General features: G+C 35.9%; 3 protein-coding genes across 3 annotated transcripts; 2 read left to right on the top strand and 1 right to left on the bottom strand.

Annotated features, from left to right (window-relative positions):
* The first annotated feature begins 10,326 nt into the window (after positions 1–10,326).
* On the top strand, positions 10,327–14,738 carry LOC139876645 (serine carboxypeptidase-like 45). The gene is made up of 10 exons (XM_071863999.1): positions 10,327–10,839; positions 10,944–11,045; positions 11,248–11,343; positions 11,456–11,548; positions 11,717–11,787; positions 11,873–12,154; positions 12,872–12,999; positions 13,091–13,183; positions 13,276–13,393; positions 14,343–14,738. The coding sequence occupies exons 1-10, from the start codon at positions 10,578–10,580 to the stop codon at positions 14,529–14,531; spliced, it is 1,434 nt and encodes a 477-aa protein (XP_071720100.1). The 5' UTR covers positions 10,327–10,577; the 3' UTR covers positions 14,532–14,738.
* Positions 14,739–15,404: 666 nt separating this feature from the next.
* LOC139877235 (glycosyl hydrolase 5 family protein-like) lies at positions 15,405–17,202 on the top strand. Its single transcript, XM_071864652.1, has 3 exons — positions 15,405–15,983; positions 16,065–16,665; positions 16,763–17,202. Exons 1-3 carry the CDS (start codon positions 15,405–15,407, stop codon positions 17,200–17,202), a joined length of 1,620 nt encoding a protein of 539 aa, XP_071720753.1.
* A 281-nt stretch (positions 17,203–17,483) lies between these two features.
* On the bottom strand, positions 17,484–19,086 carry LOC139877665 (10 kDa chaperonin, mitochondrial-like). The gene is made up of 3 exons (XM_071865097.1): positions 18,911–19,086; positions 18,533–18,672; positions 17,484–17,717 (listed from the first exon to the last, which is right to left on the bottom strand). Exons 1-3 carry the CDS (start codon positions 19,013–19,015, stop codon positions 17,669–17,671), a joined length of 294 nt encoding a protein of 97 aa, XP_071721198.1. The 5' UTR covers positions 19,016–19,086; the 3' UTR covers positions 17,484–17,668.
* Between the last annotated feature and the right edge of the window lie 465 nt (positions 19,087–19,551).

Genomic DNA, 19,551 nt, shown 5'->3' on the forward strand with positions numbered 1-19,551 from the left:
ACTAAACACATGTTCTATATCTATATGATATGCTAACTTAATGATTTAAAACCTGGAAACACGAAAAACACCGTAAAACCGGACATACGCCATCGTAGTAACACCGCGGGCTGTTTTGGGTTTGATAATTAAAAACTATGATAAACTTTGATTTAAAAGTTGTTCTTCTGGGAAAATAATTTTTCTTATGAACATGAAACTATATCCAAAAATCATGGTTAAACTCAAAGTGGAAGTATGTTTTTCAAAATGGTCATCAAGACGTCGTTCTTTCGACTGAAATGACTACCTCTTACAAAAATAACTTGTAACTTATATTTCTGACTATAAACCTATACTTTTTCTGTTTAGATTCATAAAATAGAGTTTAATATAAAACCATCGCAATTTGATTCACTCAAAACGGATTTAAAACGAAGAAGTTATGGGTAAAACAAGATTGGATATTTTTTTGATTGTTGTAGCTACGGAAAATATTGTAACAATTCTATACAAATCATATATTAGCTAACTTATATTGTATTATACATGTATTCTAATATATTATGTAATCTTGGGATACCATAGGCACGTATGCAAATGTTTTGACATATCATATCGACCCATGTATATATATTATTTGGAACAACCATAGACACTCTATATGCAGTAATGTTTGAGTTAGCTATACAGGGTTGAGGTTGATTCCAAAAATATATATACTTTGAGTTGTGATCTAGCCTGAGACGTGTATACACTGGGTCGTGGATTGATTCAAGATAATATATATTAATTTATTTCTGTACATCTAACTATGGACAACTAGTTGTAGGTTACTAACGAGGACAGCTGACTTAATAAACTTAAAACATCAAAATGTATTAAAAATGTTGTAAATATATTTTGAACATACTTTGATATATATATGTATATATTTTTTATAGGTTCGTGAATCGACCAGTGGCCAAGTCTTACTCTCGACGAAGTAAAAATCTGTGAAAGTGAGTTTCATTTGCCTTTTTACCCTTTATATTTTTGGGCTGAGAATACATGCGCAATTTTTATAACTGTTTTACGAAATAGACACAAGTAATTTAAACTGCATTCTATGGTTGAATGATCGAAGCCGAATATGCCCCTTTTTGCTTGGTAACCTAAGAATTAGTAAACCGATCTACTAATTGACGCGAATCCTAAAGATAGATATATTGGGCCTAACGAACCCCATCCAAAGTACATGATGCTTTAGTACTTCGAATTCGTTTTTATCATGTCCGAAGGATTTCTCGAAATGATAGGGGATATTCTTATATGCATCTTGTTAATGTCGGTTACCAGGTGTTCACCATATGAATGATTTTTATCTATATGTATGGGATGTATATTGAAATATGAAATCTTGTGGTCTATTATTATGATTTGATAATATATAGGTTAAACCTATAACTCACCAACATTTTTGTTGACGTTTTAAGCATGTTTATTCTCAGGTGATTATTAAGAGCTTCCGCTGTTGCATACTAAAATAAGGACAAGATTTGGAGTCCATGCTTGTATGATATTATGTAAAAACTGCATTCAAGAAACTTATTTTTGATGTAATATATTCTTATTGTAAACCATTATGTAATGGTCGTGTGTAAACGGTATATTTTAGATTATCATTATTTGATAATCTACGTAATGCTTTTTAAACCTTTATAGATAAAATAAAGGTTATAGTTGTTTTAAAAATGAATGCAGTCTTTGAAAAATGTCTCATATAGAGGTCAAAACCTAGCGACAAAATCAATTAATATGGAACGTTTATAATCAATATGAACGGGACATTTCACATGGGGTTCTAGAAAGTTGATTTCCAGATAGTTCGGTTTGAGTAGATGACTTTTCGTTTAAGACTCGCCTAATCTGATATACGGTTTAGAATTTATAGCCTTCCGAAAATCACTACGCCTTCGTAACAACGTGCTGAAATTTCTGACATACTCGCGCTTGAACCGTCACCACAGTCAAACGACATCGAGTTAGGATCTAAAAATTGGACATCGGTAAGAGGACTCACAAACGGGCCTTGACCACTGGCCGCATGTCATTTCAGTTTGTATAGAGGTCGTAACAGCTGTCCGAAGTCAGCCCTTTGTTTCGATCTCTATTTTTGTTGAAAACTTACTTTATCTTTTACGTAAGATGATGATAATGATGATGCTGTAAGTAACTAGAGGGGGGGTGAATAGTTACTTAGTGGTTTTTTAAAACTTTTTTAAAATGTTTAACAATCAAAACATAAGTTTTAAGCGTGGAAGCGTTTGTGTTTGTTAATGCAAGTATGTAAAGAATGTAAGTGCATAAACACAAAGATTTATGGTGGTTCGGGTGGATGTTTACTAATCCACCTTAATCCCCTCCCCAATTCTATGAATTAAGAGTTTTCTTCACTATGATACCCCAAACCCGGTGGAGTGTCCGGATACAACACTAGCTCCTCGATAAGCCGCTACTTATGAACCCTTACGTCCCTTTGAAGAATTTACAAACACCAAATGCTCTTACCATAAGATCTTAATGCTCTAGCCTAGTGAAATCACAACTACCTTCTAGATCCCTTTAAGAAGATAGCTCACAAGTAAACTTATAACTAAGCTTACAATCACTCAAAGTTCTTCAATAGGTCACACCAACTTAATTCCCAATGGAATTGATCAACTTCCTAGCTCCCTTTAAGAAAGTTGAATCATTAAGCAAGATGGTGTTTCCTATCATAAGAACCATCTAACTTCCTTGACCCCTTAAGGAAGTGTCTTACAAAGTAAACTTAAAGATACAAATGATAAGTACAAAGTTTACATTTCAATTCTACTTAGTGTAAGTAGAATCTCTCTTTCTCTCTTATAATCCCTCCATTGATATGTGCTTGAGGCTTGGGAGATCAGTAGATATGACTTTGAAAGAATGTTGGAAAGAGGTAGTCTTCTAGTTTGGCAAAGAGGTGTATTTATATTCCAAGAAAAACTGGACAGACAAAACTGCGGTCGAAGCACGGTCAACCGTACTGGCAGCCTTACAACTTCTGTTAGCATTTCAACATACCCGTTGGAGCTCCTTTTTCTTTGAATTTTTGGCTTCTTTACCCAATATAGAGCCTTTAAAATATGTTTAATACACCTAGAAATTAACTCCATTACCCCTTTGATCTTGGACATATGCATGGAGGTTGACATGTGCTATCTAAAGAGGAAAGTTCAATATCCTTGACCATTGTCATTGATTTCCTAATAAGATAAATGCAGATTTTTGTCCCTTGACAAACCACTAACATCCAAACTTCATTTCCCAAATCTTTAAACCCTTGTCTTCATCTTTGATGGAAGTATCTTGCCCATTGGAACCTTGTTACAACTCCATTGAACTAGTTTGAGAACACTTTGACTAGTTGCACTAATCACAAAGATACATCACTACATTCCAAACCTCATACCCATGTCTTCACCAACTTGTATTTTCTTTGATGGAAGTATCTTGCTCTTTAGAACATTGTTACATCTTAAATGAACTAGTTTGAATCTAGTTAGAACTTAATGATCCTTGTTACAACCTTGACTAGCTTGAACTAATTACATTTACATACATACAATGGTACTTAAAACTAATGGGAGAGCACCTCTTTAATTGGGACTTTAATGACCATTATTAGTATGTTTAAATAAAATTATGTAAGAGTATAAAAAGATATAACACTTGTGTGTTTAATCTTATTTCAAGTTAAATTGTCATTAAGGTGTCATTAGGTGTGATTAATCAAGATTAACATCTTTTGGTTCAAAACTCTTTTGAAATCAAAGAAGGCAACTATTATAAGTATGTTTAAAAAGGTTTTGTAAATTATGGATGCCTCAAAGTGGTCTAACTCAAAGTGGTTGAATTTGATTACAGTGAAAACTGCGGTCGATCCACGATCGGCCGTGAGGTTGACCGTAGATCAACAGTTTTGTAAAATGGGGCAGCTGTTGGAACAGGACATCTACGGTCAGACCCGCGGTCGACCGTGGTGCAGTCACATATTAGTTTTTACCAAGTTAATCATTTATGTATTGGTCTTTTGCTAGAGATAGTGTAGGCTTGTGAACTTGTGTTGTTCAATACGTGGTTTAAGCACACAAGACTTGGTGTCATCATCAAAACAAAGTGGTTAACATTTGAATATTAATATTGGATCACTAACCAACAGATGCTTAGGACTTAACTTACGTACTTTTAAACCTTTTGGGACGATTTACTAACTTAGTAACCTTTGACTTAGGTTGAGGCTACTTGCTTACTTTTTCGTATCGATTTTACCGCACATTCACTGTGAGTTATAACTCCCTTTTTACTTCAACTATTTTTGGGACTGAGAATACATGCGCTTTTTATGTTTTACATACTAGACACGGGTACTTTAACTTTATATATGTGTGGGTGACATAACGGCACAAATTTTCCCCATAGCTCGATAACGTTTAGTCATTGGTTTATGAACCGGTGAACGCGAATCTTAGATATGGATCCATAGGGTTTGACATCCCCACTCGGGCTAGTCGCACTAGCATTTGACGGGTGTTTAATACTTCATCTGTTTTAACGCACTCGCCAAGTGTACTTTTAGGGGGTGTTATATTATTTTACGTTAAGTTAGTTACCAAGTGCTCACGGTTAAGCATATACTTTTCATACTATTTTGAATACGAAATCTCGTGGTCTACATTACATTATTGTTTATAATAAAACTATAGCTCACCAACATTCGTGTTGACGTTTTTAAGCATGTTATTTCTCAGGTTCTTAGATGAAATTGCTTCTGCTGTATTAGATTTGCTGTGTTAGACTTCCGCTGCATTGTTAGAGATGTCTCAATCATGGAACTTTTATTTTGCATTCACAACTTATGTTATTTTCGAACTATGGTTTTATAATGACCTTAGTGTCACGTACTTATGTTAATGATTTCTATTCGTAGAAGCACGTTATCCTTTGTAAAACAATTGACGTTGGTAAAAATGTTATCTTTTTATGAATGCAAAACTTTGTTTTAAAACAGCATATAGCATTATACCGTGTAATGGACATGTTGTTGATGATCCGTACGTGATGGTTTTAGACGGGTCGTCACATTTGGTATCAGAGCATCGGTTGTAGGGAATTAGGCTGCATTAGTGTGTCTTTACCGAGTCGATTAGGATTCACTAATAGGACTAATCTACAACCTGATCGTTTACTTGTTTCTGCGGAACTATTACATGCTACTGCTTACTATCACTGCTATATGATATTGCTGTATGCTAATGTTTATTCTCACTACTGCATACTACTACTATCTGCTTTTGATTGCATGATACTGCTATAGAATACTGTTATTACCATGATATGTACTGCTGTAGATGATCTAGGTTGCTGTAGTTATTATGCCTGATTACGTGCTTGCTATATGTCTTACTGACATGGAAAAAGTTATTTTTCCTTGTTCACAGATGTCGGACATACCGCCTATTATCATTTACTTGGAGAGTGATTCAGATTCGTGTTGGTTTTATTTTTTGATAGAAAAATTGATATGGTTACTTTGTGAAGGATGTTATCCCACATAGGTGGGAGGAGAAAGTTGGAGGTAGGTGACTTGGTTATAAAAGGAGGGCTAAGTCTTCATTCTAATTTGCACCAATCAATACACTTTAAGTATTTGATTATTTCTTTCTTTCTTACCCTTGTTTGAGAGTTGTATTAGTTAAATATTTTGGAGAGTGTAGTTGGCTTAAGAGAGTCGTCTATATCATTGTAACAATTTGTGATATAGTGTATTTCTCTCTTTGGGGGCCGGTGGTTTTTCTCCTGTTTTGGAGTTTCCACGTTAAATCTTGTGTTGTGTAGTGTTCTTATTTCTTTACTATTATTGTTGGGCTGGGTGGTGGGAATTAGTGAGACCGTAATTTCCCAACAACTGGTATCAGAGCGTCAGGTTTGACGGGGGTCTCGGTTATAGGAGTCGGAGTATGCTCTGTGGTTGCCACGGAAGTGGATCGTCCACATTAGAAATGAGTTCTATTGATCGTATAGGGAATCTGGTTAGACAATATTTTTTCTGATTCGGAGTAAGTGGTGTCTAGAATTTGTAGTGGACCGGGTGTTGGATTTTCTAATTTAACGGATCCTGTGCGCCACTTGATATGGCCGAAACGGACGGTTTTTATTTGCGCGGTGTCATCGGGCCGTGGCTCGCCAGGATCAGCCACTCGTGGGAGAGGGTACTGTTTTAAATTTGTATTTAGCAGGGCCTAAATCTTACTACTCCTTATAAGTAAGGGAAGTATGACCTAGAGTCGTATTTTTGAGATATCAGTAGAATCGAACCTATATTTAAGCCTGAGATAGTTAGGGAGTAGTGAATATTTATTTTGGGATTTTCAAATTTAATAAGACAGATAAAGTAAATGCGATAAAATTCGTAATTCAGATAAGGTTAAAGTGAGTGCATACTATGACTTCATCAGTTATTTTGCCGAGATTATGGAATGCTGGCTCATGAATATGCAGAGGCCTTGTATTCATTACACTGGTCCTAAACGCCCCTGTCATAAGACATGTCACTGGGTACTGCATTAGGCTTGAAGATTCTGAATAGACAGCAACGTCCCATACCCCCGATGCCCGTGCAGTCTGACTACAGGCATACACGTTCAGATGGCTCATCCAATTGAGCGACTCAGTTGGGTGACGTATTAACATTCCAAAATGGTCTAGACTTTCTTAAGCGTAATAGAATACATGGTTTACCATATCCGAGAGATGTGATGTGTTTCAATGCTTTCGTTAATGATTGGTAAAAGATAGTTATGCCCTTAAAAAGAGTTCAACCATAAAGAACACCATGGCCAAGTCAAGCTGACTTCCATGAACACGTTCGGTTATCCTAACGGTCCAATACTTTATGTGTCTAAACAAACAGTTCCTTAATTAACTAAGAATCCCTCAAGCGGGGTGCAATGCTTGAGACCGCGTTATGGTGCAGTGTACTGGTCAACACTAACCGTGTTCCATGGCCTTACTTAGCAGAGGTACAGCTTACAACAACCGCTGTGGTTCAGCGTGTACGTACGAATTTTATATGCTTGGTGACTACACTAGCATGGTCTAGGACCGACAATGTACTAAGGGTCTAGTCAGATGTTTCACTACGAAAGAGTCTTCAGTCGGAATCCAAAGCTTGATAGACTTACTACAACCGGTGTGCCTCAGTCGATCTTACGTTGTATCCGATAGACTTCTCTTACCAAGGGGTGACACAGATAGTGTACTCTGAATCAGGGTTCGCGACTTCCCAATAACAGAGCCTATAACTACGTTCTATTAGTTGGAAAAGCGATTGAGTTTAAAGCATAATCGAAAAGCATTTCGACAGCATACACAGACCATAATATTATTTCGGCATTATAACTGCTTACATCATAGCATACACTAAAGATAACTACTCGCTAATCATGGCAACAATATCATAAAACATTATATAAGATAAAGGATAGAAGTACAAGTAGATTAAACGAGTTCTGAATACAAAAGTGACAACTTCAAGACTCCGGACCGCTCCTAATACAATCTTCAGCGTTCTTCTCCGAGTACTAGGCTTCCCGCACGGAGTCGAAGGCCTTGAGAGTATGACTAATATTGTACAAGAGAGAGAAAGAAGTGAATTGAAGTGTGTGTTGGAATGAATGACAAAGACCCTTTAAATAGACTAGAAATTTGCCAAAATCCGCCTGGCAGGCCGTATGGTGGCCCGTATTTGGCAGGCCGTATGGCTGGCAGCCCGTTTTCTGAGGGCGTTTACAGGGCCGTGTGGCAGGTCGTACCCCATACTGGCAGGCCGTATGGTGGCCCGTTTTTAATGCTGGTTAGCTTTGATTCCCTGGATCGTAACTTGATTTCTTGTCTTTCACCGTTTTTGCTCTAGAATCTTCGTTTTAGCTCCGATTCTCTTGATTCTTTTTGCACCGCCTTCGTAATTACTTGTTCTTCAATTCTAACCGACAGAGTGGGTATTTTGCCGACAAAGTTCGAATCTTTCTTGTTTTTGGGCCTCAATACCGGGGTGAAAACGTGACTTTTTAGCCGATATCACCACTCCACTACATCTGTCTGCCAGTCGAAACGTGAGCAAAATCAGAGAAAGTATTGTTTATAGGATACGAATACGATGTCGAAGTTTAGTCCAATGAGTTTTGATGTAGAGAAATTTGATGGGAGGATCAATTTTGGCTTATGGCAGGTTCAAGTCAAGGATGTGTTGATTCAGTCCGGTTTACACAAGGCGTTAAAAGGTAAACCCACCTTTGTTTTTGGTAGTGATTCTAGCAGTAAGTTCGATGAAGAAGAATGGGATGATATGGATTTGAGGGCGGCAAGCGCGATTCGTTTATGTCTTGCAAAGAACGTGCTTGCAAATGTGCACGGGTTATAAACATCAAAGGAGCTTTGGGTTAAACTAGAGCAGTTGTACCAGGGCAAGGGCATCTCAAATCAGTTGTGTCTTAAAGAACAATTTCATACTTTGCGTATGGATGGGGGTTCAAAGATTTCAGATCATCTGAGCATTTTGAATGGTATTGTTTCGGAACTTGAAGCTATTGGAGTTAAAGTGGATGATGAAGATAAAGCTTTGAGGTTGATATTTCTTTGTCATCGTCTTATGAACACATGAAACCTATTTTGATGTATGGGAAGAAAACTCTGAAGTTTGAAGACGTTACTAGCAAGCTCCTATCCGAGGAGAAAAGACTGGAAGGTAACGGGGTCTCGTCATCAGGAGATACGATAGTGTTGTGTTCGGATAGGTGAAAGAGAAACTCTGGGAAGAATCTGGTATGCTGGAGGTGCGGGAAGACTGGGCATGTAAGGGTTAATTGTCCAGGTGGAGCTAATTCGGTAAATGGCTCTAAAGGCGCTAATGATGTCTCCGTTGTTACGGAGAGTGACGAATTCCTATGAAGTCACATCATCCTCATGGTGTGTCCGCGCCACCGTGGAAAGAGATGTTCGTTAGCGGTTCCACAATTACACATGGGCATTGGTTTGTCGTTGATGCAGGTTGTGTGGTGGAAACTGATGTTGTAGCTGATGAGACTTTCGGGAAAGCCAAACAGGGAAGTTGCACCATAAAGTTTCAGCTGGTTGTTCAACAACATGTGCCGAGGTGAAATGCTTGGAATGTGATATTCTAAGTGCTATACTCTTAATGGTGGAGTATGATAATTCTTGTTAAGAGTTATGATTGTCTGTAATGACAATGATTGTCGGTTTAGACAATGCTCGGTAAAGATGCAAGTTTTGTCTCTTGGGAGATAATGTCATCGGCATGAAGATGAGGATCTTGAAGTTGTCGTCGAGGAATCATCTATATCGGTTATCCTTATATGTTAAAGTATCGTTATCTTTTTCTATCAAAAAGGTGGAGATTTGTTGGTTTTATTTTTTGATAGAAAAATTGATATGGTTACTTTGTGAAGGATGTTATCCCACATAGGTGGGAGGAGAAAGTTGGAGGTAGGTGACTTGGTTATAAAAGGAGGGCTAAGTCTTCATTTCAATTTGCATCAATCAATACACTTTAAGTGTTTGATTATTTCTTTCTTTCTTACCCTTGTTTGAGAGTTGTATTAGTTAAATATTTTGGAGAGTGTAGTTGGCTTAAGAGAGTCGTCTATATCATTGTAACAATTTGTGATATAGTGTATTTCTCTCTTTGGGGGCCGGTGGTTTTTCTCCTGTTTTGGAGTTTCCACGTTAAATCTTGCGTTGTGTAGTGTTCTTATTTCTTTACTATTATTGTTGGACTGGGTGGTGGGAATTAGTGAGACCGTAATTTCCCAACAATTCGTCTGCTACTTCGCCTACTGTTGTTGCTGACTCACCTATTCCGTCACCGTTACCCTCCGACGACTCTGGTGATTCGTCTTCTGGGGATAGTAGTCACTCACTTGACCTAATGGTCATCTCCGACAGTGACGAGGATCCCGAGGAGATCCCAGCTCCACCCAGCCCTAGTCTTCCGGGGCCATAGTATTATTCTTTAAAGCCTATGAAATTTTTTTAAATATTTTATATCATTCGTTAGGGTTCAAGGATTTTTTATTTTTTATTTTTTCAATTCGTTCTAGATAATTAAATTTTCGAGATCGACCGTGATAAATATGGTCCATGCCTATTGATACATAGATGTGCATTTAGGATAGCCAAACCCTAACTATAAACAAAGAATAAAGACTTTAGATTTAAATAGAGATTGCTTTAACGAAAAACTGTATTAAGATTTTTACAAATAATTTGTAGTCGTAATTAATTTTTTTAATTGTGTGATCGAGAGAGTATGGATTTCAGTTTGGTGATAAAATGTTTCTTACTATGAAAATTAAATTAAATAAGCTAAAACGAAAAGGAGAATATGGGAGAGGATGTAGAGCCATTATCGCTTGTACAAGTAGCATGGATTGTTGTACATCGTGAATTTATAGTCCCACTGAAATCAAAGTATATCTCACACAGACACATTTCGTCTACATTTTTCTGAATCAATCATGTCATCATGTGTTCTTAACTATACAAAATTAAAATTTTCAATTTTAATTATATCAATGCTTACATTTTTAGATGGAGTGAACTCAGTTACATTAGTCTCTGACGAGGTAGTTAAACTACCTGGTCAACCTCCGGTCAATTTCAAACAATTCGCCGGTTATATAACCGTCGATAAAGCTAAACGGAGATCTCTCTTTTACTATTTTGTTGAAGCTGAATCTAATTCATCTTCCAAACCACTTGTTTTATGGTTAAATGGAGGTAATTTAAAGTTTTACTATAGTTTGTTATTATTAATTAGTACTCCATTGATTCTAATTGTAGTATTAATTAATTAATTATTTGAATTTTATAAAATTGTGTAGGGCCAGGTTGTTCATCAGTTGGAGAAGGGGCATTTGTAGAGCATGGTCCATTTAAACCAAGTGGTAGTGTTTTGTTGAAAAATGATTTTAGTTGGAATAAAGGTATACTTATAATAAATGCAAAATCTTCATTTTCTGTTATTTTTGCTGAGGTTATTTATTGCAGCATTGAATGTTAAAAGTGAAGCCTTCCATGTTTGCCCTAATTCATTCATTGCTACCCTTGATTTATGTGTCTTGTGATTTTCAGGATATATAACTTACTATAAGTTTAAGGATATAACTTTGTTTCTTTAATTGACAGAGGCAAATATGTTGTATTTGGAATCACCAGCAGGAGTGGGATTCTCTTATTCTGTTGATACATCCTTCTATACTTCAGCGAATGATGTCATGACAGGTTCAAAATGATTATGTGCTGATTATTTCGAGTTGGTATCTATAGGATTTATATTATTGTTGCTTTTGCTACATATTTTTAAGTACAATAATGCAAACTGTTTACATTTCAGCTGGTGATAATCTTGCTTTTCTTGTGAACTGGTTCAAGAAATATCCTGAATACATGAATAGGGACTTTTACATCACAGGCGAAAGTTATGCAGGTATTATAAATGTAGAGACTTTAAAAGAGATTTAAAATGGGATTACTAGTCTGATAAAACTTACCATATATGCACATTTATGGTTTGCATGCATGTGGGTCAAATGTCATCTATAGTGTATTCAAATTCAAAATCTACTAAATTGCTTAATTGTATTGTCTATTGCAGGACACTATGTTCCTCAACTAGCAAATCTCATAGTTCACTCAAAAGCCAAAATTAATCTCAAGGGAATCGCAGTAAGTACAATTAGCAACCTTTAAGTTATGAAATGACCAGATTATCCCCTTGATGATGATGATGAACTAAGTATTTGTTGTACAGATAGGTAATCCACTTTTGGAATTCAATACGGATTTTAATTCTAGGGGAGAGTATCTTTGGTCTCACGGTTTGATATCGGATGATACATATGACATGTTCAATAGAGTATGCAACTACTCGACTATCAGAAGGCAATCACAATCCAGGTCTCTTACACCTACATGTTCACGAGTTTCAAATCAAGCTTCAAAGGAGATTGGTAGATTTGTGAACGCGTATGATATCACTCTCGACGTGTGTTTATCGAATGTTTTTTCACAATCACAAGTTCTCGAGCAAAGTGTAAGCTATATATATAACTTCACAGTTTCTGTTTATAATATGTAAATGTAGAAATCATCTAGCTTTCATAATCATAATTGACGCCCAATTGGTTATAATGACTTCAGAATTCTAAAATCAACATATTTGAGATCAAACCAGCCTGGCCCAATATGTATTGAACCAAATTCTTGACCCTTTACATAACCATACACCCATGGTTGCAAACAACGGTTGTGGCAGCCATTGCGGCGGTTTGGTCACTAGCCCGTCACGTTTCGCACAAAAACATCTAATTAGTCGGTCAACCCTAAAAGTCAGGTCAAAATCTGGAAAAGTCGGTCAACATCAGTCAAAAGTTGACTTTTTGTTTGGCCTTGTTCTATTGTAAACGGAAAACCCAAGCTCATTTTTAGAAAACATCATACAAAACCTATATACTCCGTATTATATAAAATAACACCACTCATCTTATTTGTGAATCATTTATTTTTAAAATATTTATGTTCGAAATATTTAAGTCTGAAATATTATAGTACGGAATAATATTTAATTATTTAATATATTTTTATTTAAAAGTTAATGTCCCCGTTTTGACCAATTCACCTTTGGTCCTTCCCCGGCTCGTGTCCGTCTCGCGTCTTTTTCAACCTTGAATACAACCCACCCATTTTGCTACTACCTCTAATGATATGGGCCATTATTGTTTCTGTTTCTAACAGCTATTTCAATTGACAGCAAGATACGGAGACCAAGATAGATGTTTGTGTTGAGGACGAAATGACCCAATATTTGAACCGAAAGGATGTTCAGACCGCTTTCCATGCCAGAATGGTGGGTATCAGCGAATGGAGCCCATGTAGCGAGTAATACCCAAATCCAAGTTCCTCGTTTCTTTTCATGACAGGGTCCTAGTGTCCTACCAATAACCATGTTTTTTTTTTCTTTTGGCGGCAGGGTTTTAAGCTATGAGATGGAGAATCTTGAGGTACCAATGACTCCTGTGTTGGTCTCGCTTCTCAAGTCTGGCATTAGAGTTTTTGTTTACAGGTTAATAATTAGCTAAACCTTTTTTTCTTCATAAATTTGTGTAGTTATGGATTTAGTGTATTGTGTATGATGTTGTTTGTTAACTCTTTCAGTGGTGATCAAGATTCAGTCCTCCCGTTGACTGGGACGAGAGTTGTGATCAATGGTTTGGTTAAGCAATTAGGATTGAACACAACTCTACCATACAGGGCCTGGTTCAATGGTAACCAGGTGTGTGTGCTTTTCTTCAAAATACATCATTAGTTTTTTGTTACTATTTTTATGAATAAGATGTTGAAATTTAGATGTTTTTGCTTTCTAGCAGTGGTTGCTAGAACCTTAGATTCAGTCTATGATATGCTTTAATAGGTCATATGGGAAAATATAAAAGTTTAAACAAGTCAAGTGGGAAGAAAGTGGCTTAATGTATATTTAATTCATAAGACATATAAATATCCTTTGATCTGAAAAACGAGTATTAGTATTAATACGTAGTAATATAACTTTTGTGATCTTATTGGACGAAAAGTCTTATGTGGTCACATATGATCGAAACCATTTTGACCGATCTCCCAACCCATTCATTTCACCACCTCTACTTTCTGTTAGGAATTTGGGACCCAACAAGACAGGTGATTTAAACCAATCACCAAACCCACGAACGATAAACGAATAAATAAAGCATAAGAACGATAAATTAATGCATAAAACGACACAAGGATTTAACGTGGTTATATCCCAACTCCAAAACACGGAGAATGGTTTACTCCACGGACGCAAACCAGATATCTTTCTTTATTATGTTGTGCACACATTTACAGGTTACATGGGGTTATATTTATAGGACAACTTAGAAAAAGAAATACGTGTTCTCAACTTGCTGGACAAGTTGCAACCTCACATTTGGTGAGGATAATGTCACCATACGTGACATATAATTCCAACAGCTCCAATAAACCTTCGATCTTAATTCTCACGTAGTGACACATGCTTTCACGTTTTGAAACATGGATTATTTGTTTCACCAATCTTACGTATGACACATGATGTCACCAACGGTGACCCTAAGTCACCAAACATGACATTCATCCTGATCCAAATTTCTCTTTGTTTTAATTTCCTTCACATCTAACACTTTCTTGATGCATTTATATTGGTTAATAAGTTTGGTTTTGTGCAGGTTGGTGGATGGACACAAGTATATGGTGACGTTCTAACTTTTGCAACCATTCGAGGGGCGTCGCATGAAGCTCCATTTTCGCAACCTGAGAGATCAATTGCTCTTTTCAGGGGGTTTTTGGCCGGAAAACCATTACCACCGGCCAATGGAATCACACAAAAGACCAAAACAGTGATCCCTCTTGTTTAGGCTAACATTATGCTGATAACAGCTGTCACACCGTTCTTGGCTCTTTTTGTTTCGATGAATAAATTATGTACAACGAATTTTGTGGCATGCATCTTCAATGAGTCTCAACAGAAGTTTGTTATGCAGTTGGTCTCGAAAACTCATGAATAATTAATGTTGTATAATACAAGAAGTTGAAAATTGAAACCTGCCAAGTCAAAAATATCTGTATGGTATAATCATTATAGTTTTATTAATGTTGTATCTTCATAAATCAGAATGCAAATTATTACTGATTTTATAATGAATAATGAATAATGATAATTCATAATGATGATATTTAAAATGATTAAGAAAATAAATATTTTGTTATCAGAAGACAGACGTCAAATAAAAAAGGTTAGGTGATCTAATTAACTATAATACTACATGGTTAACATTAACAACTTTTTACTATAATACTTTAACAGCATACACATACTATGTTAGGTAAAAAAATTAAGCCTTCATAACAGAAAACTTCGTCCCCGTTTACACATCCATTGTTTGAAGAAGTCCACAACAAAGCTTCACAATACTCGACAAAATATTACATCAACTCTACATTTAGTATTATTTATCTATTTAATTAAAGATAAAAATAATACTATTCTACTTCATTAACGAAGTATCTTATTTCAGGCCCAAATCCCGGATGATGATCTTGAGTAAGTTGGTTTAAAAAGATATATTGTGTTATTCTGTTTGAACCGATACTAAAGAGTGCAATATATTTGGCCCCATTACTCTCTCAATGCATTCATCTTCCTTTATTTTATTTCTATATAGTTTATATAATAAATAACAATACTCTCAACTTTTCATGTAGCTAGCTAGTTCACCTACTATATATCAATGGAAAAGATGATGAAAACTATTCATTTTTTCGTTTTGTTGCTATTTTTTGGTGTAAGTTTCTCTCATTCCCTTCCTTTATCGACTAAATTGAGATGGATTGTTGACGAGTTGAGCGGTGAGCGTGTCAAGTTTAAGTGTGTAAACTGGCCCGCTCATTTAAAACCCATGTTAGCCGAGGGGCTAGACAAGAAGCCAGTTGGTAACATTGCAAGGCATGTTGCTTCAATGGGGTTTAATTGCGTTCGAGTCACTTGGGCTACTAATATGTTCACTCGTTATAGCAACAAGACCGTTGATCAAACATTTCGTGAGTTGCACCTTATGAGCGCAATTGCGGGCCTCGAGAGGAATAATCCTAAAATTTTGGATCTTACGGTTGTTGATGCTCTATCGGTAGTGGTAAATGCGATTAAGGACCATGGTCTCATGGTGGTTCTCGATAACCATGTGAGCGAACCAATGTGGTGTTGTTCTAACAATGATGGAAATGGGTTCTTTGGAGATCAATATTTCGATCCACAAGAATGGTTGGATGGTTTGTCTATCGTGGCAGAACGTTACATAAATACTCCTATGGTAAATTTCCAATAATCTTTATTCAGAAGTTTGTAATATCGTCGCGATTAAATAGACTTATTAAATACTTTATATTTGTAGGTTGTGGCAATGAGTTTACGAAATGAGCTACGTGGGCCCGGTCAAGATGTGGATGAATGGTACAGATGGTTTCGTAGAGGTGCAAAAACGATCCACAATGCTAACCCAAATGTATTAGTCATCATCTCGGGTTTAAACTATGATCTAGATTTCTCTGCACTAAAACACGAGCCATTGGGACTAGATGATGCATTATCAAACAAAGTAGTCTACGAGTCACATAGATACACATGGTCAAGCGGACGAGACAAATGGCTACGTCAACCACTAAATCAAATTTGTGATAGTGTTATTCGTGATACAAGTAAGAACGTCGGGTTTTTAACAACGGGTCCAAATCCAGCCCCGTTGTTTATCTCCGAGTTCGGGGTAAACCTAAACGGCACAAACCTTGCTGATAACCTTTTTCTACCTTGTTACATGGCTTATTTAGCTGAAATGGACTTGGATTGGGCCTATTGGGGTTTGCAAGGAAGTTATTACTTTAGACAAGGGGTCCAAGATATGGATGAACAATTTGGGCTGCTTGATAGAAATTGGAACCAGCTTAGAAACCCTGATTTTAACGGAAAATTGTATCTGATCCACCAAAAACAACAAGGTAATGTTTTTCAGACTGACTTCCATTTTATTGCCAAGCTGTTGGTTTTATACTCATAATTGATAATTGATAATTGATGGATGGATGTTTCATGTAGTTCCAAAAATGACTTCAAGCAACTACACATTCATTTACCATCCATTGACGGGGCTATGCATAATGGTTGATCACAAGAACGAAATATTTGCTGATGAATGCCACATGTTAACTGGATGGAGACATGTAGGCGATTACACGCCGATCCAACTATCAAGCACCCCGTTGTGTCTCAAGGTGGCCGGAGATGGGCTTCCAGTGACGCTAACGACGGATTGCTACACCAACCAAACCACATGGAAGTCAATACCAAATTCCAGGTTTCAAATCGCTAGCAAAGATGAAAACGGAGCGGATCTTTGTTTAGACTTTGATCCTAATAATAACTCGAATATCTTGAGCAAGAAATGCATTTGTGCAACAGACAACTGGTCTAGATGCTTTGAAAATCCACAAAGCCAATGGTTTCAGTTTGTTTCAACCAATAGTAAATTTCTTTAAAATTACATTATTACAATTACAATTACAATGCATATGATAATCCTGCTTATCACATCTTTATATAACATGTTATATTATACTTAGAAGTTTAGAGGTAATGTGTAATTTTGTTTCATGAAGAAAAACATTTCTTCAATTTCACTGATTATATTGGCATCGCACAAGTCAACTAACTGATCAGCGGGTTAAGTGATAAAATGGGAGACATTTGCGAAGTTTAGTCACCAAAAATGAATAAAAAAATTTCTTTGACATTTGCTCTTAGACAAAAAAAACCACAACCATATCAATTTCACCATTCAATAAAGCATTCGGTAAATAATGAGATAATAACTCCTTATAAACCCAATCACAACTACCATTCAATTTTCATGGTTCTCAAAAATACATCTAGGCACTTAATTACTTCATACAATCTATGGTCGTGGAAGTATGCTCTTGAATGGTTACGATATCGTACCTAAGATTAGTCATGCAACGTTCCCAATATGTCGTGGTCATCATACAAATGATACCTGCAATGATTACCAATAATTTCAAATGTAAGCTCGAATCAACAGAATATCAATCTAAGTTAAATGAACTCACATTTTCAAAAGCAAAAACAACTCAAAAAATAAAGATAACATTAGTTTTTCTTTCTCCAACCATATAACTTGATAATTCATAAAGAAAACTTCCATGGCACTAGAATGTATGTGTTATGGAAGTAAGTTTAGAAAACACAAATATTAACACGAAAATGCAATACATACATAGATCATTAAAAAGTAAAACCTGACAACTTTATTCAAAAGGATGAACAAGCTTACCAGCAACACTTCCATGGCATAAGCATTCAAGGAATTAGGTAGCTATATCAATGGCATATTGAAGACTCCAAATATGATAAGGCATACCCCTTAAGTACATATTAGCATCAACTACGAAAACATGTATTTCTTAACTTTTCTAAGGTGCCATGTCAAACTGCAACGTAGTAATGTATGCGTAGGAACTAAAAATATGATTAAGTTCCTAGGCAATCCAAAAAATGTTTGGTAGTATAAAATGAATATTTTAACCTAGAATCTCATAATAGCATAAACACTTCTATAGCCTCACCAAAGAGAATCATATCTATCGGTTTCTTACAAGCACAATATTAGAGTATATCCAGCCATCTTATCTTAATCATCATAAACATAAAGCCACATTACACTACTGTATTATCAAATGAAGTGAAGTAATGCAGGTTATCAACATGATAAGTACCAATGTAATCTAAAGTGACGAATATATAAAGATATGGATTTTGTAAGAAACCGAATAATAAGAAGTTAATACTCACTTCTTTTCACCAAGTTTAACCTCTGTTCCTCCATACTCAGCTAGTAAAACAGTATCCCCTTCTTTGACACAAACAGGCACCAACTTCCCCTCTACATCACGCGATCCCGGTCCCACAGCCACAACTTTACCAGAGTTCAGCTAAATCAACGACCAATTATCAGTTTTTTTTTAACTAAAAAGCTATAATCTGCAAACTTATACAAACACATACATACTGTGTGTGCATATGTGCACATAATGCAATTACATTTATAAATCATATTATGATTGAGCATACATAATATTCACATCATGATTAGTTCTACGTTACACCGATTGGAATAACTGCAGAAACAAGACTGGTAATAATTGCATATAAATTTATAAATTAATTAACCTTGGAGGTTGCTTCTGGAAGCAGAATGCCAGTGTTAGTTTTGGAAGGAGGAACTATTTTCTCAATCAGAACACGATTCAAAGAAGGAATCAAACGCTTCGCCATTTTTGCTTGAGGAACAAGAAGCTGTAAAAAGAAATCAGAAAAATGGACGATGAAGAATTGGGGGTTTTGTTTTAGGGTTTAGCCGTTTTATATTGGCCAATAAATAAAAATAATACGGAGTAAATAAATAGTCAAGTTTGCATTTTCTACCCTTATACTATGAACAGAGTATAAACGTATCCCTGCATTTTGGAAAACTAAATTATGTTTAAAGTTCTCAAAGAAAGATAGATTATCCCCGCCGCGTTCTCCTACCTTCGCGATCATTTGTCACACACGCATTTTTGAGAGGAAACACCACTCGCATCTCAGGAACCCAATAATTATATGTTGTACTTGTACTTTTATATATATGATTCATATAGATTGTTGAATGCATACTTTCTACAACTGAATGATAATAATATCAATATCAATATCAATATCAATATTAGTATTATAATATAAATATAAATAAACAAAAACAAACACCTGTTGAAAGTACCAAGTACAGTAAGTAATAATAATATTAAAATATCCCTAAGTATAATACATAT

This window comes from Rutidosis leptorrhynchoides, chromosome 11 (genome assembly GCF_046630445.1).
Source record: "Rutidosis leptorrhynchoides isolate AG116_Rl617_1_P2 chromosome 11, CSIRO_AGI_Rlap_v1, whole genome shotgun sequence".
NCBI lineage: Eukaryota > Viridiplantae > Streptophyta > Magnoliopsida > Asterales > Asteraceae > Rutidosis > Rutidosis leptorrhynchoides.